At 37.2% G+C, this 26235-nt stretch overlaps 1 protein-coding gene across 1 annotated transcript in view; it reads left to right on the forward strand.

The window, feature by feature from the left end:
- Positions 1-26235, forward strand: part of LOC149528888 (protein-tyrosine sulfotransferase-like) — a 212247-nt gene that overhangs the window by 174496 nt on the left and 11516 nt on the right. Inside the window, exon 5 of the mRNA XM_089809588.1 lies at positions 3912-4052. Coding sequence (XP_089665714.1) covers positions 3912-4052 — 141 coding nt within the window. The remainder of the gene's footprint in view (positions 1-3911; positions 4053-26235) is intronic.

Raw genomic sequence — 26235 nt, forward strand, 5'->3', positions numbered from 1 at the left:
AAAGTCTTCTCTAATTCACTTGTTTGACATTTTGTCAAACATTTTGTAAGAAAGAGATATACTGGATATCTTAATTTTGATTGCTTTCTAAATGCCAAACTTTAATAAATATGCTTGCAAAGAACACACCAAACATCTAACAATGAAGATGCAATTGTTTTTATAAAACATTGATTACAAATAGGACAATATGCATCCACATCAATAAGATATTAGGGAAAGAAATTCTTATATAACTTTAATATAAATCAGATTACAATAGATTTTACAAACCCTACCAATGCCTTAAATATCTACTCTCAAACAATGCAAATGTAGTAGATAAAAACCTGGAATTGCTCCAAAAATATGAATTTTCTTGTAGTAAATTACTATAGGGACGACATTGTAGCAGCGGTATTGTAGCAAGTTACTGTAGCAGTGGTATTGTAGCAAAGTTACTGTAGCAATATCCAACTTATTCCTTACTCTACAAATCTGGCCCTAGGCTACAAATTTGGCACAATGAAGAGACTGATTTATCTTCTCCAATAGTCGCAACCATTTAGAAGATATTTCAACACCTCAGTTATGCAAATCAATGGGAGTGTTCCTTCCGAACGATCAATGTAGCAACTGCAGAAACCCTTGGCTCGACAAGTCATCCAGAAGAGTAGATGGCAACACATTCGATGCTCATCAATGAGGCTACCCTCCCTATTTTTTCTTTTCCTTCAATAGATGGACCTCCTTCTAGAAGAAATAAAATAATATTTAATTCCTCTTTTTAGAAGATTCTTTTGATTTATTTAATTAACTTTAGTCACTTTTAATTAAATCAATTAAATAGAAAGTCACCTTTTAATTTTAATTTATGTAATGACTTTATAAGAAATTAATTTAATCAATTTCTCCTTATTTCTCCACTTAGCCTTCGGAGAATATAAAGGCCAAGAACTCCACTAAGAGGCTAAAAAGATGGGGACATTACACTTATTCACAATAGAATGTTATCAAAGGTTTTCTTTTCTGGGAAGACGCTTATATTCCATGATTTCAACAGCTAAGGATGCTTATTTTCCCAGTACCAAACATTATCATGCAAAACCTTCTTATCTTGGGCATTTTCAAAAACAACCATAAAAAATCCACTGGCTTTGGGGTAAATCAAGACATACCCTTTTAAGAATGGTTCTCAATTCTTTGAAATCCATTTATGTAGCTCATAGACTTGACCGTAGTCCCTAGAAGTGCCCAATCAAGCCAAGCTGAGAAAAAACAATAATATTGTTTTTTACCCCAAGTTCACCTCTTCTACTAAATTAGTAGACTCACCCTCCTCCCTTGTTGGTTTGAGTGTCATAAAAAAAATCGCAATTGCCTATTGGATTATAGACACCCTACACCCAAAAAGCTCCATGGATCTAGACCCATTCTTCCAAAGAGTCTCTTTCACACTATTCCCTTTTCCTACGTCTATCTTTGAAATAGACCTTCTTGCACCCCTACAAAATTCAATGACAAACCCTTATTGTCGCATTGGCCTTGACTCAAAGGCAATATAGGACCTTCATTCCCCAATAACCTTCCACCAATACAAGCATCACTATCGTTGGAATCATTTTGACTAGCAGCAGAAGCAGTTTCAAACACTTTCAATCCTAGCTTAGACGGATCCTGACCACCACCCGTGGCTTGTGAATTGTCATAGTTTTCCCCATTTTGAACAATGCAAATTTTAGCTGAAGTTATTCAAAATACCCTCAAAATCTTTCCTTTGGGACTGAAGCAACAATCATTCCTCAATGAGTTGTGCATTCACCAACACCTTACTTTCCTCCTCATTATGATTAGAGAAGCCTAGAATGAGAGATGAATCCCCAAAGGAATTCAAATTCCAGAGCACCATATTATGTGCTTCAACTTTTTAGTAATAACATTTATGGGTTTATATAATTATCTACCAATAACATTGATTAATAATATTGCGTAATGTATTTACTCATATAAGGAATTAAAGAAAGAATTTTCATATCAGTTTAACATGGGGACACACACCTAGCCCCTGACCCCCCTGAACTGGGTGTGGGGGCGTCCCCAAGACGAATACTTGGTGCACCCAAGCACCCCCACCAGTGCTCAAGTGCTGCTGCACCATAGTAGCACCCATTGCCGCACTACTTGGGTTCTTAGGTGCTTGGGTGCTACATCCACTCTAGTAAGGGGAACAAACTTTGTTAAGATGAACAAACGTTGGGTGTTTGGGTACTTGTATGTTTGGGTACTTCATCCACTTTGTTAAGAGGAACCAACTTACCTCTAATTGGGTGCTTGGGTTCTACATCCACTTTGTTAATAGGAACAAACTTACCTCTAAGAGAGTGGAAAAGCTTGTTATACATGGTGTCTTGCATATTGTAGATCACAAGACACATGTGTACAAAGAGAACTTAGCAGCACGATGGGATGTAGAGCCAGAGGATCTATCTCATATTGACGAGGATGAGATTGCATCAAAAGGAAATGTAGGGTTGGTTGTTGTTCCTTTTGCAGAACTTGAGCGCGAGGAGTCTTGTAATTCTTGTGATGCATACTTTGGCTTGGGGGATGATTAGAGGTTTCCTATCACTACATTTTGTCAGTTTGACACGAATTTTTACTCATTTTGAAATTGATTGTGATTCAAATCATGCATGATGCTACTCATTGTAATCATCTTTATCATTCTGATATAATTAATATTTTATAGAACTAATATAAATTTTTTATTGTATATTTATATTCAAAGCAATGTATATTTTGAACTAACTATATATGCATCAAAAATATATTTGTACTGTACATACTAATATTTCAATCATGGCTCAAGACAGAAATTGTGCAATCCTGGGAACATGGTTAGATGTCTGCAGTTGTTGTCTAGGTTGAGGTAGCTGCCATTCTGGATTACGAATTGTACTCTCTGCCAGTTCTATTGGTCCTTGCTTCACCATTAGTGTCTTCCCACTATGCCTTTTAACATAGCTCTTTTTTGGCAACGGATAGTTACAGTTATAACTGAACAACCACCTACACATGCCATTTTACCATGCTGCCACCATGCTCATGTGGATAGGCCAGTCTCACAACCACTAAGGACCAAATATCCACTTAACCAACCATTGTGCACTTCAGCTAGTTTTGTCTGTCTTCAGCAGTATCTTGCTCACATTGGTAGCTTACTATTATGACTTCAGTAGCAAAGGGTCCTTTTCTGTAGCCACATGCTCTCTTTTATAGCCTCCTGCTTGTTTTATCAGTCTGCTCCACACTTTCTCAGCGCCCTTGTGACTTAAGCAGCACACAACAACTTCTGCAGCCAAACAATATCTTCTTCAGCAAGGAAATTGACTGTCCTCTTCAGCAGCACATCACTTTTCAGTAGCTTCTGCACAATCAGGGCAGGACCCAACTAACTGTCCAAATAGTTCCAAAAGCCTTACCTGGTTCTAGATCATTTGATAGACACCTGAAGTAGTCTATACTCTATATACTAATTCTGCATTATATTAGCTTTCTTACCAGTCATTTGCCTCTTCATTTTTAATCAGAGATACTTTGTCCATCTTGAAACTGGAATATTAAAATTTATATTTTCACGGGAAACTTGATATTTTAGCTTGTCTTATGGATAATTCAAATACAATTTATTTGGAACAAGTTGCAACTGTAGTGAAGATTCATTAGTGAATACTCCAGAACAAGCAACCAATTTGAGGTGAAGAGATACTTAAATTCTGTAGTGCATCTTTAGATTCTTGGGAATTTCCTTTGGCCTATTTAAAAATTAAAATGCTACCACTAGTATTCTTTTTGTTTCATGTTTTGTATATCATAATGGCTTTTTGTAAACTGGAGATATAATTATGATGCACATATTGTTGTTCAATCAGCGTGATGCAAGGGACTTGGGAAGGATGGACATGCAGGGCTATGTTGATAATTACAACTTTCCCGCTATGTCAATGCCATTGCATGAGTATATTCATCAACCTCTGGCATATGATATTATACATAATGGAGGTACATTTCAGGTAATTCTGCTCTTTTATTTTTACTTAATGTATATGTGTAGTTTTTGCAATGCTTGATTGATTCTCATCTTCTAACTACCTTCTTGCATATTGGAGTATTAACTGTAGATGTCATTGTTAGTATTTAACAGAGATTTTCATTTTTTGATATTATACACACAAGCCCAGCAATCCCATTGATTGCTCTTTGGTTCTCTACATAAATGGATTTTCTTTTATTTCAATATTTTTGAGTTTTTCACATGGCTACTTTTCTGAAGATTCATTTATTGTCATGTCACCTGTTTCATGACCTTTGTTTATGGTCAGAGATATTCATAGCTGCCATGTTTTGATATGTCTGTTAAATTTTGAAATTGCTTTTATAAGATTGCTGTGTTCTGGTGTATTGAACAGGATGATTTTCTTGCCACATATATGGAAGTTACAGCATCAGAGATATTCATAGCTTCCATGGGTTGATGTTAAATTTTGAACCAGAATATCTAAAATATAGAAGAGATAACTAAAAACACAAAGAGCAAATTGACAATTATTTATCCTTGGGAAACCTTTCACTTGAGGGTGAAAAACCCAGCCGAACCAAAAGTCGGTCCTTTATAGAATATAATACAGTCCAAAACAAATCTCATAGATTCTTGAGACTTGACACACCAAAATAGTAACCAGTATTATTACAGAATCAGCAATCTCTGCTATGAAGGAATTATGTTCTTGCAGAATACTTCTTAATAGTATGAAATATTATCTACAGGAAACAATGAATTACTGAGTGATAAACACCCAGAGCTGATGAAAGCTTCTGCTAATTACATGCACTGGCAACAATACGCAGTAGAATGAATACAGTAAAGTTGGATGACCAAAAAAATGAACAGGAATGATCTCCGAAAGAAGGTGGATCCAATTGAACAAAATGTCACAATAAAAGTTCATAGCCATAATGCAGAAGGGTGCGACAATTAGGCTTCTGATTGCCTACGCAGTTGTATCTTCAATCTCTATCTGTAACGCCAGCATCGAGACCTTTCAGTTGCTCACGGTGAAGGCTATTCATATTCTTCAAAAGGCACAAATCTTGTTGTTGTCGGTAAATGTATAATGTAGCCGACGGATAGAATAGTATCCGAACAGGCGCGTGACGCTTGAGTCACCCCTTCAGAAAGGTATATGTATACGTCCGAGATGGACTTTGGAATCATCATAGATCATTGTAGTCATTGTAATCTGAAAAAGTTGCGCATCCGGAAAATCATCATTAACTCCTTCAAGTGGCTCCCCCGATTTTATTCTTGATAGGTGATCTGCACTCACATGACTCTTCCCTGGCCGTACCACGATCTTAAATGTGAACTCCTGTAATAATAACAACCATCGGCTTATTCTTCCTTGAATAATTGGCTTATTGACCAAGTAGAGTAACGCTTGATGATCTACATAGAACACGAATGGAGTAGCCAACAAGTAGTGTCTAAACTTCTGTACTGTATATACCATCCCCAACGCCTCTTGCTCTGTGGTACTGTAATTTCTTTCTGCCTTCCTCAACAATTTGTTTGCAAAGTACACTGGATGGTCCAACCCGTGGTCGCCAGTCTGCGCCAGTGTTGCTCCGATGGCATAATTTGAGGCATCTACATGGACATGAAATTCTTTATCCCAATTCGGATAGGCCAAAATCGGAGCCGTAGCCAACCTTGTCTTCAATCCGTCAAAGGCTTCGTTCTGCTCAACCTCCCATTTATAAGGTTCACCCTTGCAGGTAAGTTTGTCTAGTGGATAAGAAAATTTTGCATAGTTTTTGATAAATCTTCGATAATAACCGATGTGCCCCAAAAATGACTTCACTTCCGACACATCCGTCGAGGGTGGCATCTCTAAGATCACACGGACCTTGTCTGGATCCGTCTTTAGTTCTTCTTTACAAACTATATGCCCAAGCAGCTTCCCCTGCGGCACCATGAACCTACACTTCTTTGGGTTCAATGCTAATCTTGCTCGCCTGCACCTCTCCATACACTCTCCTAACGTTGTTATGTGTTTATCTTCTGTGCTAAAAATTGACCAATCATCTAAAAATGCCTTAAAATTTCCAACAGACATCTTATCAAATATATACAGGATAATCCTTTGGAAAGTCACCGAAGTATTACATAATCCGAATGGCATCTTGTTATATGCATATACTCCATCCTCAACAATGAATGTCGTTTTTAATTTATCCTCCTCAGCGATGGATATCTGATTATACCCCGAGAATCCGTCCATGAATTAATAAATTTCATGCCCCGCTACTTCCTCCAAAATGCTATCTGTAAACGGTATCAAAAATAGGTCTTTAATTGTCATGGCATTCAGACATCGAAAATCCACACATATTCTTATCTGTGTCGTATCCTTTTTCAAGGATATCACGATCGGTGATACCCACTCACTTGTCTGCACTTTAAAGATGATACTCGCCTCCAGCATCCTGTCAATCTCTTCCGTGACCTGTGTTGCATAGTTTTTGTTCATTCGGTACGGTCTCTTCCATACTGGTACTGCGCCTTCGATTAATGGTATCCGATGGACACATAGTTCTGGTGGTACTCCTTTCAAGTCCTTATACGTCCAAGTAAAAACATCCTTGTACTCCATAAATATTCTGAATGCTGCTGCCTTTAATATTGGGTTCCACTACAGGAAGTTGTGCAGGCACAGAATGAGGGAGTAACGTGTAGCGTTGCTGAGCGTATGGCGGATGAAGTAGAGAAGGCTATGGGTACACAACAGAAACACCCACTAGTGCAGGAGGACACGAGGAAAAAGGCAATTTTTCTTGATGATGTCGCAGCTCTAGCATCTCGAGCTTGCCAAGTTATAGATTCGGCAAAGATGCAGGCATTGGAGTCAATAGGGAAGGAGCTGGAGGGAGTCATATCCTTCATGAGGATGGGATGCCCAGTTGCCTTTACCGTTTGTTTTCAGGAGAGGGGATGGCTTGATGTGGAGACCACGGAGATGCGACAGGATTGGGCCATGACGAGGGAACCTGACATGGAGGGCCAGATTGAGATACTGATTCAGGAGATTGCGAGGTTACACAGGGAGATATATTACACCCTTCGGAGGAGGCAGGCGGACCAACTAGCAACTGAGAGAGCTTGGGAGGAGTCAGCTGCTAGGTTTGCTTCGAAGAAGGCAGCCTGGGAATCGGAGAGGGCAGCCTGGCAATCCGAGAGGACAACCTTGTTAGCAGCAAAAGAACAGTTAGCAATAGAAAATGAACAATTGACGACAGAAAAAGAAAAGATGGCAGCAGAAAAGGAGAGGGAATTGGGAGAGGTCGAAGAGATGATGCAGTCAGCCCTAGAACTCCAGTTGGAAGCAGAAGCTAAGTTGAAGATCAGGAAAGAACAGGTCTACAAGCTAAGGGCAGAGGTGAACGAGTTGCGAACGTGGACGGCCACTACGCGAGAGACGCATCCCTCTGTCTAGTACTTATGCATTGATGTATTTCATTAGAAAATTTTGTTAATGAATTTTATTGTATTGTCGTCTGGAGACGACCTTTCTTTTTGGGGGGGATGATGTTGTTGGTAAATGTATAATGTAGCTGACGGGTAGAATAGTATCCGAACGGGCGCGTGACGCTTGAGTCACCCCTTCGGAAAGGTATATGTATACGTCCGAGATGGACTTTGGAATCATCATAGATCATTGTAGTCATTGTAATCGGATTGTAATCTGCAAGTGCATACATGAATAAAGTACCTGTTCTGAATCGAATCATGTTATACATGTGTTGAACTTCTTACCCTATGCGGTAAACACTTGCTTGCGTCATGACCTTTCTTTCTTCGAAGCTAAGGACTGTTCGTTGTCTTTAAGAGTTGCGACTCTTTATTCTTTAACCCCGAGGACTGTTTATTGTTCATTTAGTATTGAAGACTCTTTGTAGTCTCAGTATGCATTGTTGAGAATAGACATTACAAACGAACAACCTCAATTTCAAAGAAGACATTGTAGGTCTCGAAAAATGACTCCTATAACTATTAATTCTAATGCTCCCTTTTAACAAAGGAGATATTTTCTCCAGATTCTCATGTCATGGAGTTTCTCAGCATGATAGTTACAATTGCTGCCCCCCCTGAGTGAAAGAGAAACAAGGGATTTCACCTCAAATTTCTCCATCTCACAGAAAAATGCTTTATACGGGTGTAAACCTCAAATTTCTCGCTCTCAGAGAAATCTCAGAGAAAAATGCATATCAAGGGCTCTCACCTAAAATTTCTACCCTTCAGAGAAAAATGCATTACAAGGGCTTTTACCTCAAATTCTTCTTTGAAAAGAAAATGCATTGCAAGCAAGTAGCAAGTATCACTAGAGTTGAGATTCTCTCAACAAGAGCATCATTCTCTACAATACCAAGTTTATCTTGAAAATATAAAAACTTCACTATGGGAAGTGGCTTGGTGAAAATGTCAATTCTCTGCTCCTTGGTACAAATATACTTGAGTTACTCTTCTTTTCTTTAAACCGTATCTCTTAAATAATGATATTTGGTCTCCACGTGTTTGGTTCTATTAGGAAATACAGGATTAATCGGAAGTGTGTCACAACTTTAATTATCACAATGAATCACAATTAGTTCCAAAGTCTGCTCGAACAGTTACACAGGAAGCTTTTGAAGTCACACTGCTCCTCAAGCTGCCACACATGCTGCAACATATTCACCTTCTATTGTACTTTGAACCACATATGACTGTTTCCTGTTGCACCGAGAAATCATATCTGAACTTAAGCTGAAACAACTTGAAGTGCTCTTTCTGTCGGGCACTGTTCAGCCTAATCAAAATGAGAAAAGCCTTGCAATTTTAGATTTTAGAAGAAGTATATTTTAGACCATATCCCATTGTACCACCCAAACATCTCAATATATGCTTTGCTGCAACAAAATGAATTTGTCTCGGCTCACGCATGAATTGATTGAGAGTGTTAATAACATAACAAATATCTGGTCTAATATTGACTAGATACACCAATGATCCAATCCATTGTTTGTACATGGTGGGATCTTCCAAATTTGAATTGGCTGCGTACTCATGTAACTTTTTCAAATTTTCTTCCATAGGAGTTTGACATTGACTTGTGATCCATCATGCCAAATCTCTTCAAATTGCCAATAGAGTATATCCCTTGACTCAAACTAATCTCATTAGACCTTTGCCACACTTCTAGTCCTAGAAATAAGACCAAGATTTTTCATCTCAAATTCTAAAGCTAGCTTTTTCATACATTTGATAATGAGATTACCAGCCCCAATAAGAAATAAATCATCAGCATAAAGGACCAAGATTATTTGTAATATCCCTAGAGGGAATCTTGACCAAACTAGTACGCTTTAATTGAACTTTCCAAAGAGTTAATATTCAGGCATATCACCAAACAATTCTTATGCATTTGGCAAACACTAAAATTTCATCTTCCCAAGATTTTGCACTGTTGTAATAATGGTTTCAGATTGCAGGCTTCTAATTTGTTAAAGCTAGGACTTATCCTACAGACTACAAATGCTTATTGCAAGCAGCTAAAGGGAAAAGGTTTGCAACATAAACATAATAAGTATATATAGGATTGTTGTAATTTTCCCCATGCAGTGTATGTTACAATGATGGCCTGTTGTTGCTACGTGAGGGAGACCAATTACATTTCAATATGCTGTACATTCATTTCCATGCTGAGTGTTATAGATAGCATTAGACTACCTTGCGTTCAACCCGACTGTGACCTTCTCTTTACACCAGAATGATGGGCTTCCAATGTATAGTGTTGCCTCTTGTGTGTGGGGTGACTATGTACGGAAACTTAGGGATTGTATAGTACAAACTCGCCCCACCCTTCCAGCATATGGTTGGTGATTTCCTCAAACAACCGTACAATGATGGCAAAATTGGATAGTGATGGTAGATTCGGAAAACTCGGGTGCTCATACAGTGTCCTTGGTAGCGGTTGTACAATGTTCTGAGGTGGTCGTACGGTGTCTTAGAGCTGGTTGTATGGAGCCCTTTTACCCTCCACACTTGCAAATGTCTTTTGGGTTTTCCGCATCAGCATTAACTTCACCAAGATGAATTAATAACATTAAAGGGAATTGCAAAAATGTATACCAATAGATTGTCACATAGATAATTAATATATATATTTCAGACAAAGATGATGTTTCAGATTTGCTAGATTCGAAACACAGTAATAGAAGCAGAGTAGGAGGGTGAATTCCACTGAAATTGCAAAGCCAAGTAGGGAACGTCTTTCACTTCCGAAACAACGCAAAAGAAAAATCCCAAGAGGATTTCACAAAACAAAATAATAAATCAAGTTGCATGCCTAAACAACTCAACTTGACGAACATAAATGCCCCCTTGAGGGAGAAACTAAGTGCTAACACAAGACATGACAAACACCTACAGAAATAATTAAAATAGATATGGATCTGAGATATATTAAATCAATCGGTCCCATTAATAGTTTTTAAAATGTATTTTATTTATTTATGAGGGGAACATTACACTCTTCCCATCTTAAAATTTCCTTGTCCTCCAGCAATTGCAATGTTGGATGTTGTAGATCTTGATCTCCTTCCCAAGTGGCATCATCGAACCCCAAGTGCTTCTACCATACCTAGTATTCCTTGATGGTGCAGTTCCCCATCTTTCTTTCCCAGACATCAAGGATTTCTACAAGTTCCAATACTAGTTTCCCATCTTCATTGAGAGGTGGCAGGTCGACAAATATGGTGATGTTTCGCCCCACTGTTTTCTTGAGGTAAGATACGTGGAAGACATTCTGGATGCTGCTTCCTTCCGACAGCTCAAGTTCATAGGCAACTTTCACCTATACGACCAGTTATATGACAAGGACTGTAGAAACGTGGCCTCATTTTTTATTTGCCTCTTGCCTTTAAAGATGATTGTTGGTACGACTAGAGTCGAAGATAGGATAGACTAGATCACCAACCTCAAATTTTTTTCAATGCAATGTCTGTAAGCATATATCTTTTGTTGATTTATGCCCCCTGCAAATTGTCCTCCAAGAACCTCAGAATATCCCATCCTTCCTATAGCAGTGCTTTTCCCTAGGCACACTACTGCACACATCTATCACCCAAAACCATGTCCAAAAATAAAATGGGTTCATATCCATAGAGTGCTTTGAGGGCATCATTGCAATCAACATGAGATATGCTATGTTGTAACAGTACTCCCCTAGATGCAACCATTTGACTTACGCTTGTTGTTGTGTTGAAATATAGTTCAGAAGGTACCCCTCCACCCACTTGTTCACATTTTTTGTTTACCCATCAGTCTGGGGGTGGTAGCTGGTACTTGGCGTCAATTTTGTTCCTACCAACCAAAATAGTTCTGTTGAGAAGGTGCTGAGAAAATGACTTTCCCTGTTGCTAACTATATTTTAGGGGAGCTACTTGTGTGTCCTGGAACTTGGTGGGAATGGTGAAGAAGTGTGTGTACTTGATTAGCCTATCAAATACCACAAAAATGCAATCCCTTCAATTTACCTTTGTAAGTTTGGTGATGGAGTCCATGTAAATGCTATCCCACTTGTGTTCCAGTATTGGCAAGGGTTGTAACAAACCCACAAGTAATGTATGTCAAAATTTGTTTTGTTGGCACCTCACACTACCACACATACTACAAGACATCATCCTTAAGTCAATCCAAATGGCATGACCAGAAACTCATAATGTACATAGTGACAACGGAAAGCCGTCTTCTCCACATCTTCCTCCCTCATGTGGATCTGATGGTATCCGGAACGGAGATCTATTTTTGAAAAATAGACTGCGTCATGCAATTCATCCAGCAACTCATCTATCCTTGGAATGGGATATCTATTCTTTATTGTTTTTTTGTTCAATGCACAGTAGTCCACACACATGCGGATCATCTAGTCCTTCTTTTTGACCAATACCACAAATGACGCGAATGGGCTAGAACTGGGACAAATCCATCCTTTCTCTAGCAATTCTTGAATCGTCCTTTTGATGTCATCTTTGAATTTCTTGGGATGACGATATGGTGTGGTTATGACCAGCTTTGCTCTTGATTCCAACTCGATAGTGTGTTCAAACTCTCTATGAGGTGGTATGCCAGGAGGAATATCCATGAAAACTTTATTATGTCTACTTAACATATCTTGGAGTTCATCATCCTGTGGAGGTGTTCGACACCCCTTTGTAGGTTCCACTAAGATAAAATAATGTGCAGCCCATGCAACGTCATCGTGCCGAAAAATTGCCTCCATCCGATGTGCAAAAACTTCCTTCAGACCTTCATTTTCCATTCCTCAGAGGACAACCTTCTTTCCGTCAACAACAAAGGTGAAGTCCATCCATTTGAAACTCTGAGTGTATTCATCAAGTGTCTCCATCCACTGTATGCTGAGAATAACTTCCATGTCTGCAAGGTCCACTATGAAGAAATCTTCCGTCACTATGTGATTCGCCATTGTGATACTTAGTTGAGGAACAAGGTGGGTGCAGGGCAAAAAAGTTCCTCCGGCGACCTTGACCTAAAAGTTTGCGTGCACCTTTGTGGGTAAACTTCTTCGCTTTACCAAGGAGTTTATGAAATTTAGAGTAGCTCCACTATCCAACATCACTGTAACCCTTTGTCATTGAAGGGTACCCAATACATAAAAAACTATGCACCTCGAGCTGCCGGCCAAGGCAATGGTTCCTCCGTGTTGTACCAAGCAACAATTCTCTTCGTACGATTTAAACTGATGTTGGTGTCATTGTGGGGTTGGTTATCTTCGGCCGACATTTCTTCCTTTTCGTCCTTATCATTGGACATGACCTCAATGTAATGGATCTTCTCCTTTTCGAGGCATCGGTGGCCAGGCTCCCAAGGTCCCTTGCAATTGAAACACAATTTCTTCCTTTGGAGTTCCTGTCGGGTAGCTTCATCCAACATTGGCTTCTTGGGTGGAGGTTTGTCCCTCGAAAATGTCAGCAGTTTAGAATGTGAGTAACTTCGAGAGGATGATGCCGATGACGATGCCATACTCCGTGCTTTATTGATTGCTTCCGACAGGGTGGTAGGATTGAACCCCTTTACCCAACTGTTCAGAGGTTTTTCCAATCCATCCATGAAGAGCACTACTCGTCTTCTTTCGAGAATGTCCATGACCAAAACAAAGAGTTTCTGAAATTCTACAATGAACTGATTGACCTATCCAATTTGTCTTAGTTGTGCCAAATATTTGAAATTGAGGTCCAGATCTTTACCATCAAATCATTCTATCAATCTCTTTGTGAATTTTGCATAAGTATTTATTTGATCATGCCCTAATGTGATGGTGTCATGGTGCCACCATTCATGCGCAACTCCCTCCAAGTGTAGTGTGGCAAATTTGATTGCTTCTTCTTTTGGCAAAGGATTTAGCTAGAAGTAGGTCTTGGCTTTCATTACCCATGCTTGTGCGAATATGGAACCGGATCCGTCAAATAGAGATAGATTTACCTTACTCAACTTTCTTCTAAGATCATCGTTAAGGTATCCTCTGTTTCCGCCTCTCGAATATCTCATTCTCAGATCTGCATAATCTTTGTAGGATATATCTTCTTCAAGGTTTGCATTCTTTCGGTCTTCTCTCAGTTGTTCTTGCATCTCTTCGAAGGTTGGTTGTCTCCTTCTGTGTTGTGCCTCTGTTCGTGGTGGAAAAGTTGGCATGGAAGGTCGAAAGTGTGTTGATTGAGAGTTTGATTTACCTGACATCGAGTCTGTGCTGTGACCATTTTTTTCTCCGAATATTTTGCTGTCCGCCAACTTCTTGAGAGTTTCTTCCATGAGTCGTGTATCAATGATCTGTGCCTGATTCTTGGCAAGTTCTCTCAGTAGTGCGACAAGATCAGTAGTTGTCGATTTCGGTTCAACAGCCATTCGATCAAAGGAATGTGTTCTTCTTCTCTTCCAGCTATAAACTTTCCTTCACTGTCCACGGCTAGCAGGATCAAAGTGCTCTGATACCATTGTAATGGTCCGACTATTGAGATTCTGGTGTCAAACAATGGTATGATCGTACAAGCACTTAGAATGAAGGTCATATGGTGGGAAATAGTGGTTGTACGGAGGCTATTGTTATAGCCGTACGGTGTGGAATACTCCTATGGCCATACAGTGGAGGATTGCATCACAAGTAGAGGCCGTACGGTGGATTTTTAGAATGTTGTATGGCAATTCAGAATTGGGTGTACAGAGGCCAGAGATGACCATACGGTGAATTGGGCAGGTGTGGGGTGAAGAGAGAGGGAAGAGAGTATGGCGTGGGGCTGAGATGGCCATATGGTAGGTCATACGCTGGATCGAGGATGGTAAAAAGAATGCACGAAGGTAGTGTGAAGAAGCAGAAGCCCGTAGGTGATTATGGAAGCCTATACAGTGATTAGAGAATGTCGTATGGTGATGTCAGCAGGCCATACGTAGGACACATGGAGAATTCGAATGAGTGGCCATACGTCAACTATGGAGGTCACAAAGAGCCATATGGAAGGCAGTGTATGAGCAACAGATGGGTTACAGAAAGGAACGATACAATTATGCAATTTAATTATTAATTCCAAATACGACAAGACTGGAGAATTGAGCACAAGAAACTTCAATTGCTATTTGCTGAAAGATGTTGCTCCGATTTTCCAGACCTGAACGAAGTAATACATGAAACCACGGAATAGGGTCAGGGTTGATTCCCACCGAAACTGCATGAGCCAAATAGGGAAGATCTTTCACTTCCAAAATGGCGAATTACATAGAACTCCAATAGGAATTCGCAGCACAGAGAAGTATAATCCAAAGCATACCTACAGATTTCCTACAAGCCATGCTTAAGTACCCGTCAGGAAACCTTTTCGAGGGTGTGCAAAGATAGCCGACGGCGATACAAACTACAGAAACAAAAATAAAAATGGGTTTGAGATACATTAAATCAATCGGCCTATTACAAAAATTTAATTTATTATTTATTTTATAACGGGAACATTACATTTTGGGAGGGATTTTTTCCTCATCTGAGGTCTTCTTCTCTCTCATCTTCTTTATTGTACTTATCTCTCCTTTTGGAGGAGGGTTTTTCCCATGAGGTTTTCCCTTTTTCTCCGCTTTATGAGAGATTGCATTGCATCATTGTATGTAGAGCATTACTTTTGTACATGCGTACCTAACATGGCCTCATAGCTGGGACCCATCATGCATTCGTGAGTTTAAGTGCATTCTCCTAAGTTGCAATTAAGGGGGGGTGTTGGTGTAAATAAGTGTTTACTATTTACACTTAAGTTTACCTAGGTTAGTGCATTATTTTATTATTTATTTTGTGAAACACTTAGGAGTTTGCATACCTCTATGAGTTGTCATATTGACAACACAGAAGTGCGCAACTCTAAGTCAGCACACGGTGTCTACAACATTGGAGTTTGCATCATTCACTAAATTGTCATGTAGACAACACAGTTATTCGCACTCCTAATTTAGCACATGGTGTCTACAACATAGATTTGTGTGCTACACCATTGTAGGCTTATCCTCTCACCATCGCACTTACTTCCGTGCTTAATGGAGAATAACCCATATCTAGTGGACATGTGCCTAGTTGTATGACTTATCATGATGTTGATTTCTAGGCATTCTAGATGCATCTCAGAGGCCTTTATATACAGGAACTCTTAGTGTACTTGTACATTGAATTGAATACTATACAGTTATTCTGATCATACTCTAGTCTATTTTGTGCTTGTGTTTGAGTTCCTTGGTCTTGGGTGAATTCTGCCCTAAGGAAAATTATGAAAAATACAAATAACATCAAATACTTAGAGATGTATATACATATAGGTTTGGAACCTCATAGGAGAGTGAAGGAATATAACTAAGAAGAAATTATCAAAAAAGAATACAAAATATTAGCATTGAGCATCAAGAGATATAGGTGCAGTTAGCATAATAGATAAATCAAATTGGTAGTGGATAAAGAAGATCAAGAATACATGAAAAATATCCAGATATGAATGGTAACAGGGTTAAATAGGGTTAATGCGACATATATATTATGGATTTAATGTCAATGTCAACACCCATAGCAGTGGTGATGGATTCATGTGCAAACCTTGATAATATGTTACACGACAAAATCTTTGTAAGAGACCAAAAATTCAAGCTGATATGTATATATGAACAAGGATGGAATAAGTAATCATTAAAGTTTATTCGATATGCAATCATAACAAAGGTGTTAAAGTTGTAGCTTCAGCTGAATAAATTCGATTTGAGATACATTGTTGTTATTGGTAAATCATCATTTTCTATAAATACATATTCATGTAATAATAATATATATTATGGTATATTTATTATATTATATTATATATATATATATATATATATATATATATATATATATGTATATGTATATGTATATGTATATGTATATGTATATGTATATGTATATGTATAATACATATATACACATATTTATTATACTAATTATTTTTTTGAAATATATATTAAATAAATGATGATTGAACCTTGCAGACATGTCTCATCATCTCCTCTCATATTTATATGAGATCCAAATCTGCATTTATTACATTTGCAGAAAAGATCCATGTTACTTAACATGGAATCAGAGCAAGGCTGCAAATGTAAGAAAGATTAAAGACATGGAGTTGACAATGTTATGACTACTTGATCTTGGAGAAACATTGGGATCACAATTAAGAAACAAATAAACATAGAAGAGAGTAATCTGAGAACAAATCGAACACGAGTTATGAAAAATTCAAATTATATTTAAAGATTGTTGATGATCTATTTCAATTGGCTGCGGTCAATACCATTATCAAACCTTTCACAGGGTGAATAGCAAAGTTTGTATGTGATCAAGAATGGATAGATACTCTCACATACAAAATTATACAGAATATACATAATAGAAAACAATCCACCGGCAGTAGCTAACGGAATCACCAATCATAGCTCTCAGAATTTGCAGGTTGTTGAGCCTAAAGCAGATAAACCACATTGTCTTCAAAAGCTGCAACTATACCATTCATTCTTGAAGGTGACAAGAGATAGAAAACTATTCATTCCAAAGAAATCAATTGAGATGCAAAAAAAATTGCATCTTAGAACGGACTTGAAAATGTGCACCCAATATAATCAAGGGACAAATCATCACTTGCAGACCTAGACGTTATGGAAGACACATTACATATTTCCATTCATTTACATATTGCCAATCTGCACTGTATTTTATATATGCCTTTGCTATGCTGACATTCATCTCTGGAAAACCCCATATGGTTTCAGCAAATTGGATTCATCAAAGGATATTAAATATATGTCATTTATCTGTGAACTCCAGTAATGGTAGGCCAAGGCTCGAATCTATGGGTAGACTGTAATATGATGCAATTGCAACTAAGTCTGAACTGAAGTTATTTAACAGCTTCACTCATGAGTAATGTATTGAGCAAAAACATTGTCATTTGGTCTGCTTGATCAATGTGGTAAGATTAGGATTCCAGTCAAGTGAAATTTTCAAGGGTTATCATCTACAAGAAATAAAGTAATGAAATTTGGAAATAATTATATATCAATAAACTTGTAAAAAGTTACCTAGCGATCTGCATCGGTCTGCGAGCAAACAAGTGGATGAACAATCTTATAATAATTGAATATAAAATATGATCATCAAATGGAAATTGAAGATATAAAATAAAAGAGCACCCAAAATTATATCGAGCAGGCAACATAGAAATGAAATCGGTTATTCCAGATGGCATAGATATAAAAATGATAGTTCTTAACCAAAGAGTCTGCCACATCAACACTTTGCTTGGAGATTGCTATTATAGTGACTAAGTGTTTGTTAATGACTGATAGTAAGTGGTGCAATTAAAGGATCATCTAATAAGAAGACATAAAAATAAAATATATAATAAGAGGTGATTATGTGGCAAACAGGTCACTAAACTACTTGAGGGAGATTAAATGATACTATGGTTATAATCCAAACTGATAGAGATCGACAATTCAGATAAGTTTGTCTGCGATTCAAATAAATCTAGTCATCAAGCTGTTACCGTTGATAGCGACCAACATCACACAAATATGGATAAAGTTTAACGACTTGTATATAGAAAATATATCATGTGTGATATTAATTATGAGACAATGATATGGGCTATCAATAATGTAATAAGGAGAGAATTGCAAGCATTAATCAGATTGAACAAGACATTCTAGATTCAAAAGAAGATTTCTATCAAAAATCAAATGAGATACCAAGTTGATCTATGAAAGTCAATGGCAATATAAAATTGTCAATAAGATGTTGGAAGGAAGATACAATTCAAAATTATTACTTATAATTGATTAGTCAACAACCTTAAAGATGTCAATTATAATATCCATTAAGATAAGAATGTTAAATGATTGGTTATATAACTAAATAAGGAGGACACATAAATTTTCAGTCATTGGGGAAGATTAATGTGTTGGAACATGGGTATAGAACCAGAGCAGAAACACAAAGATCATCCCGAGAGGATTGAATAGGAATATAATTCATCTACAAGTGGAAGTGATGTCCTTTACAAAGTTGTTGAACTAGACTATTTGATGGTTCAAATTAATTATAATGAAGCATGTGTGAACTGTACAATGTGAGGGGTGACTGATTACCTTAACCAATGTTTCCTTCACAATTCGCGGCATTTTCTGATTTGATGTAAATAGACCTTCATTGGAACAACTTATATCAAGGATGTTGATGTACAGATAAGTATTTATTATCTTTGAGCATTACACTTTTTTTTTTATTATAGTCTCTCTTATTTGTAATTCTATACATACTATATGAGTTATTTTTTCCTTGATCTTTTTCTTTGTATGTGAAGATGATCTTGCATGAAAAGAAGAATGGTACAGTAGACATATAGTGCAAAACACAATCTTATGACAATCATTTCAAAGAAGTTGTGATCTAGAATTCATTAGTCATCTAATGATAAGGCTGGATAAAATGAGGTTCTTGAAGCAAAAATCTTTGATGATTGAGATTATGAGTATCCTACTACATTAAGAGGGAGTATGACACTTCTTCGAAGGCAATGCAAGAACTTCAAAGATTGATACTTAGAGGGAGTCCAGAAATACATGTGTTTGATTGCATGATTTTGATGGCCCTAGTCTTAACTGCATCATGAGGAAGTATTGACTTATCACTAGAAAAAGAAAAGATTGATATCAGATTCAGAATGAGTTTGAAAGGCATCCTTGGGTGAAGAGAGCTTCTGAGGAAGTAAGTAGAGGACTTGACTTCCCAGGATTGATGTTCAAAGGGAGAATTTTGAGGTGCAATCCTTTGTAAATGATATCATCTTTATGAGGAGAAGTTTGAAGTAAAATTTATTATAATGTATTCTTCTCTATAAGATAGAATTGAGGTGAAAGCCTTTGTACCACCCTCTTACTTGGTTCATGGTGGTTACTATTTCACATATGATATGTAATGAAAGGTGACATTTTTTCGTTGACATATATAAATGGAAGGTAACTGTTGTAAGATGACGATCTTATAAATGGTAGATCTATTATCATGACGGACTTCATTAAGTTGTCCTCGAGTGTTGGAAGTCATGACAACCAATGTATCAACCAGAAGGTAACTATTTTAAGGTTACGACTTTATCAATAGTTGGCCTATCTCCTAACACCAAAATGTGTTGGAGCAAGTATTATCATGGTTCTTTGGGCCATACTTTGCCGGACACCTTGATAACCAACTTATCATGGTTCTTCAGGCCAAATTTTGCTAGACACCTTGATAATCAACTCACCATTGTTCCTCAGGCCGGATTTTGCCGGACACCATGAAAATCAATTTGTTATGGTTCTTCGGGTTGGATCTTGCTAGACACCATAACTTATGTCTATCATAGACCACACTAAAAGTGGTATTCAAATCTTGTATTATAATTGCTGAAATTCTTTCCTTGCTAAAGAGGGAGTATTGAGAAATTTAGCCTCGGCGAATTGAAGCAAATTCCATATATAATGTATGTTAATATATATATATATATATATATGTGTGTGTGTGTGTGTGTGTGTTGATGGATTTATGTTGATATCCTTATGTATGTCATTCCATGAATATCATACTGAGAGGATATCTCTTCATATATTTGAGAGCACAAGGTGTTCTACAAATCCTCCCTAGCTAAGGAGTGTTAAAGTTGTAGCTTCAGTCAGATAAATTCGATCTGAGATACATTGTTGTTATTGGTAAATCATCATTTTTCTGTATTCATGTAATAATATATATTATAGTATATAATATATATATTATATGCTATAATATGTATTACATACATACATACATACATACATACATACATACATACATACATATATATATATATATATATATATTATACATATACATATATATTATACTAATTATTATTATGAAATATATATATTTGGAGACATGTCTCCTCAAGAGATTTTCTCCTCTCATTTTTATATGAGATCCAAATCTACATTTGGAACATATCAATTACAATGGCCATATTATTACATTTGCAGAAAAGATCCATGTTACTTAACAAAAGGGAAGGGTGTAAACAAATAACAATTGCCTTGCAATCTATGTTTGATACTGCCAGCCATAGAATACATAAACAACATAGAAAAAAGGATATTCTATCACTAGAATAAGACTTTACACATCTTAGAGGTAAGTATGTTATTATCAATTCATTTAAATAATGTCTATGCTCAGTTTCATTATAAAATCTAGGCTAGAAGGGATAGATAAAGATATAATATTGGAAAATCTTGTATAAATCTAGCCAACAGATCATCCCAAGATGGGTAAGGATCAGCGTCCCTATAAGATGCCTTGAGGATAGCCCAATATGGGATCAAGTTGCCTTGAGGTTATTCCAAGATGGGATTAAGGGCTTGGATCCATTAAAACCTTGAGGAAGACCATTGAGTTTGGTGCCAAAGAAACCCATTACATCTTGGCATTCCTTCTAGACCAAAGTTATAATCAAAATAACATGACCTTTTTAATTCACATATAGTTTATTACTTACCTATAAAGGTAGCCTCACTAGAGAGAACATAGGTGTATTCAAGCTAGTCCAACTAATCGGTTAGTACGAGATGGGCAAGGATCAGCGTCTGTATAAGATGCCTTAAGGATTGACCAAGATGGGATCAAGTTTCCTTGATGTTATTCCAAGATGAGATTAAGGGATTGGATCCACATAAACCTTGAGATGGACCGTTGAGTTTGGTGCCTAAGCAATCTACTTAGATCCGAAGTATTATTCTCGATTGAGGATGATAATAAGGGCAAAACAAAACAAGCATCCTTGTATGAATGTGTAATCACCACCACTAAGGCCAAGGTGGCTAATGTTCCACTTTGGGACTTAGTATGGGATAAGATTATCATGACTCCCATTTTTCTCAAAACTTATATATACACGTGTACTAATGATCACTTGTAGTTGAAGGATTCCATCAAGGAAGCTTTTGTACAAATCATCTTCTTGACTCTAGTGAAATACATTTTAATCAAGAATGCATGTATTATTGTCTACATCATGTCTACTTAGCATTTTCATGCATACATGTGTCTTCTTTGTGTTTCCATGCATTCATGTGTCTACTCCATGTCTAGTTCATGTGTCCATGCATCTAGTTGTATGCTTTGTATATTGCTTGAGGACAAGCAAAATTTGAGAGGGGAGTACTGTAATATCCCCACAATTAAAACATACATAAACAACAAATAAATAAAATAATAATAATATTAATCATATCATAGTATTCAATAAAATATTAAAATATGAGAATTTAATATTATAAAACATTAATGTAAAGTGAATTGTAGATTAATAAAACTATTAGTAATAAAGACAATATAATAATAAATTATAGTGGAAAAGACACATCTTTTCACATATCAAGGTTATTAAGAATTTCAATCACCTAATAGATACAACAAAAAATAAGAAACTCAATCTAGATATGCAAAAAGCTCATTTAAATAATTTCAATTAAATTATGAAAGCCTCTAATAAGGGACATTACAAATCCAGCCACCAATAAAGAAACTTAGCGGGATTTGTTGGATATCTGAAAGCATTGATGGTAGTGAAGAAATAACAACAAGAACATCTATTTCTGTGAAAAGTATTTCAATATAAATCAGGGAATGACTTATCTCTGTTGATATCAATAGATACAGCTAGAAGAAATAGTCATATTATTGCAATATCAAACTCTCAAATAGATCAAACAACCATAGTTGCAAAAGTTCTAATTCACCAACATATATAATCAAGGATAATTTTAGGTAGAACTGTTTAATTCTTATAGTATCAATTGCAATTATAGTATTAATGGTCAATAGGAAAATAGCTATTGATACAAGATCAAATTTTAGTGGAAAGGTCCTAACATTACATCTAATGTAAATATATACAAATCAATTCATTGGACACATATGGATTTGCCTATCCTAAGAGAGAATTGTTAACAAATAAATATATTTTTTCTAAGAGGAATTATCATCATAATCTCATAGTTACCAATTACATAAATCTACAAGGATCACTTGTGAAGTTTTCAATGAACAAAGATCTATTTTAGAAAAATAACTCGCACCATGCAACTCATCAAAAAATTCATCGATCCTGAGAATAGGGTATCTATTTTTTATCGTCTTCTTGTTCAACACATGGCAGTCCACACACATTCGTAATGTCCCATCCTTTTTTACTAGAACTATTGATGATGCAAGGGGGTTAGAATTTAGACGGATCCATCCTTTGTCAAGCAGTTCCTAAAAAGTTTTTTCAATCTCATCTTTAAATTTTCTAAGATGGCGGTATGACGTGGTGATGATTGGTTTGGCGTCGGCTTCCAATTGAATGGTATGTTCAAAACCTCAATGGGGAGGTATATTAGGAGGAATGTCTGCAAAAAATCTATCATGTTTATTCAAAATGATTTGAAGCTTATCAGCTTGATAATATATATTTGTTGCCCATTTATTGGTTTTGTTGAAACAAAGCAATGTGCAACCCAAGCAACATTGTCATGCCTGAAGAGGGCCTCCATTTGATGGGCTGACCCCCTTCTAACCCTCATTCACCATCCTTCTCAAGACCACCTTCTTTCCATCAACTACAAAAGTGAAGTCCATCCATTTAAAGCTTTGTGTGTATTTGTCTAGTGTTTCCATCCACTAGATGTTGAGTATACCCTCCATGTCATCGAACTATAAAGAAGTATTTTGTCACTGTGTGGTTGCCAATGGTAATACTTAGTTGGGGGACTACGTGTCTGAATGATAAAAGTGTTCCTTCGGCTACCTTGACTTGGAAACCCTAATGTGCTTCTATTGGTAAACCCCTTTGCTTTATAAGTGATGAATTTATAAAAATTAGAGTGGCTCTGCTATCCAAAACTACGATGATCCTCTGTCCTTGGAGGGTTCCCCGTACCCTGAAAATTGTGCACCTCAAACTACCCATGAGAGCAATAGTGCCCCCATGTTGTGTGACGTACCAATCCCATAGAAGATAAATTTTTACTGCACCTTTTCTAGTCAAGTGGTTGAGTGGTGTGGTACGGAGAGGGTATGGCATCTTGGATGGTTGTACACAACAATTGGTATGGGTAGTACAATGTAGACTGGCTATATAGTGCAGTTGGACTGGTCATAGGATGTTTGGGTTGAGTCCATACGGGAGGAATAGTGATGGTCGTACTATATCTAGGCAGTGGTTGTACGGTAGATAGGATGATGTGCATACGATATCCAAAAATAAGTTGTATGGTGGGATGATGGCAATCTTTGGTGATGGGGTGAGGTACGGTGTGAAGGCATAGTTGTCCATATGGTAGGGAGGAGGGAGCCGGGGGAAAATTGGTCATATAGTAGGTTAATGTAGTAGTACAGAAAGATGTGCTTCATGCTGTGGGAAGTGTATGGTGTACAGATTGAGAGGAAATGCTTAGGCATCCAATGAATAAACTTAGAGACTTGAATTCATCAGATAAAGCCAAACAAGAATGGAGATTTTGAACACGTATAACCTTTAATTAATATTTGCCACATGATAGTGCTTCAAATTGCCAAATTTGAGCAAAGCACTATAGACGACCGAATAGGATGAGAGTTGAATCCCACTCAAACAGGAATAGCCAAGTAGGGAAGATCTTTCATTTCCAAAATGGCGAACAATCCAAAACTCCAACAGGAATTCACAATACAAAGGAATAATCCAAATCACATACCAACGACTACCTGCAAGTCGTGCTTAAATACCCATCGAGGAACCCTTTTCGAGGGTGTACAAAGATAGCTGATGACTACACTTACCTACGAAAACTAAAACAAAAATGATGCTCGAGATATACTAAATCAATTGACCCATTAATAATTTATTTTATGACAGGAATATTGCAATCCGTTTGTCCCAAATTTTGCTTGTCCTCAAGAAAATGCAATGCTAGATGCTGTAAAATGTGTTTACCCTCCTATGTTGCATCGTCCAATGGCAAGTATCTCCAGCGTACCAAATATTCCTTCACTGTGCAGTTCCATAGGGTCTTCTCATGAACTTCAATGATCTCAGCTGGTTCCAATATAGGTTTCCCTTCTAAGTTGAGCGGTTGAAGGTCTGCAGCTATCGTGATGTTCTATCCCACAAATTTCTTAAGGTAGGAGACATGAAAAATTTTATGAATGCGGCTCCCTTCTGGAAGTTCTAGCTCATAGGCAACTTCACTGATGCAACGAACTACATGATAAGGGTCATTAAATTGTGGTTTCAGTTTTTCTTTCCCTATTACCTTCAACGAGGATTGCCTATATGGCTAAAGCCTGAGATAGACAAAATCTCCCACCTCGAAATTTCTCTCAATTTGGTGTTTGTCAACGCACATCTTTTGTTGATTCTGCGCCCTTTTTAAGTTTTCCTTCAAGCATCTTAGGATGTCCTGTCCTTCTTGTAGCCAGTCCCTTATCCGTGGTGCGCGATTGTCATGACCCCAGTAAGGTGTCGATGAATGAAATGGGTTCATACCCATATAATGCTTTGAAGGGTGCCATCCTGATGGACATGTGGTAAGTGGTATTGTAGCAATATTCTCCTATGTGCATCTATTTGACTCACTCTCGTTGTGTTGAAACATAGTTCCGAAGGTAGCCTTCTAGCCACTTGTTCACAATCTCCATCTATCCATTTGTTTGAGGGTGGTAACTGGTACTTGGCAACAATTTTGTTCCTGCCAACTGAAACAATTATTTCCAAAAGATACTGATAAATCGTCCATCCTGATTACTAACAATGTTTTGGGCTAACCCGTGTAGGTGAAAGACTTTTTAAAAAAATAGATTGGTTATCTGTGCGGCCTGAAAATCTAAGGAGATGGCGAAGAAATGTGAATACTTCATCAATCTGTCGACTACCACAAAGATACAATCCTTTCCATTCACCTTGGGAAGGCCAGTAATGAAGTCCATCAAGATACTTTCCCACTTTTGTTCTGGTATAGGAAAAGGTTGCAATAACCGCGCAGGTAGAGCATGTTCACATTTGTTTTGCTGGCAGACTGCACACTCTCTTACATGCTGCAATATGTCTCCCTTAAGAACTTTCCATGAAAACCTCTCCTTGAGTTGTCAGTAAGTTTTGAGGAAACCTGGGTGTCCCGCCAAGGGTGAATCATGTACCTCCTTCAAGATTTTCTACTTCAGTTTGGATTCAGGCACTAAGTATATCCGATTCTTATAGTAAAGGATGTCATTCACCACTTTGTACCAATCATCCTAGGTGTTTCCATCCATTAGCTCATAGAAAAATGTGTTTTTGGAATATTCTACCAACGAATGTGCTTTTTAGTTAGCTAAAATCTGAGTCAATAAGAAGATGACGTGTTTCTTGAACAAAGCATCTGTAACCACATTGTTCTTTCCTTCTACATATTCAATGTCAAAATCAAAAGCCTGAATCTTGCTTACCCATTTTTTTTGCTTTTTGTTCAAGTTTCGTTGCTCCAGAAAATATCTCAAACTATTATGATTAGTACAGACAACAAAC

Source organism: Cupressus sempervirens, chromosome 11, assembly GCF_028749045.1.
Source record: "Cupressus sempervirens isolate cs-2001-9-10 chromosome 11, ASM2874904v1, whole genome shotgun sequence".
Taxonomy (NCBI): domain Eukaryota; kingdom Viridiplantae; phylum Streptophyta; class Pinopsida; order Cupressales; family Cupressaceae; genus Cupressus; species Cupressus sempervirens.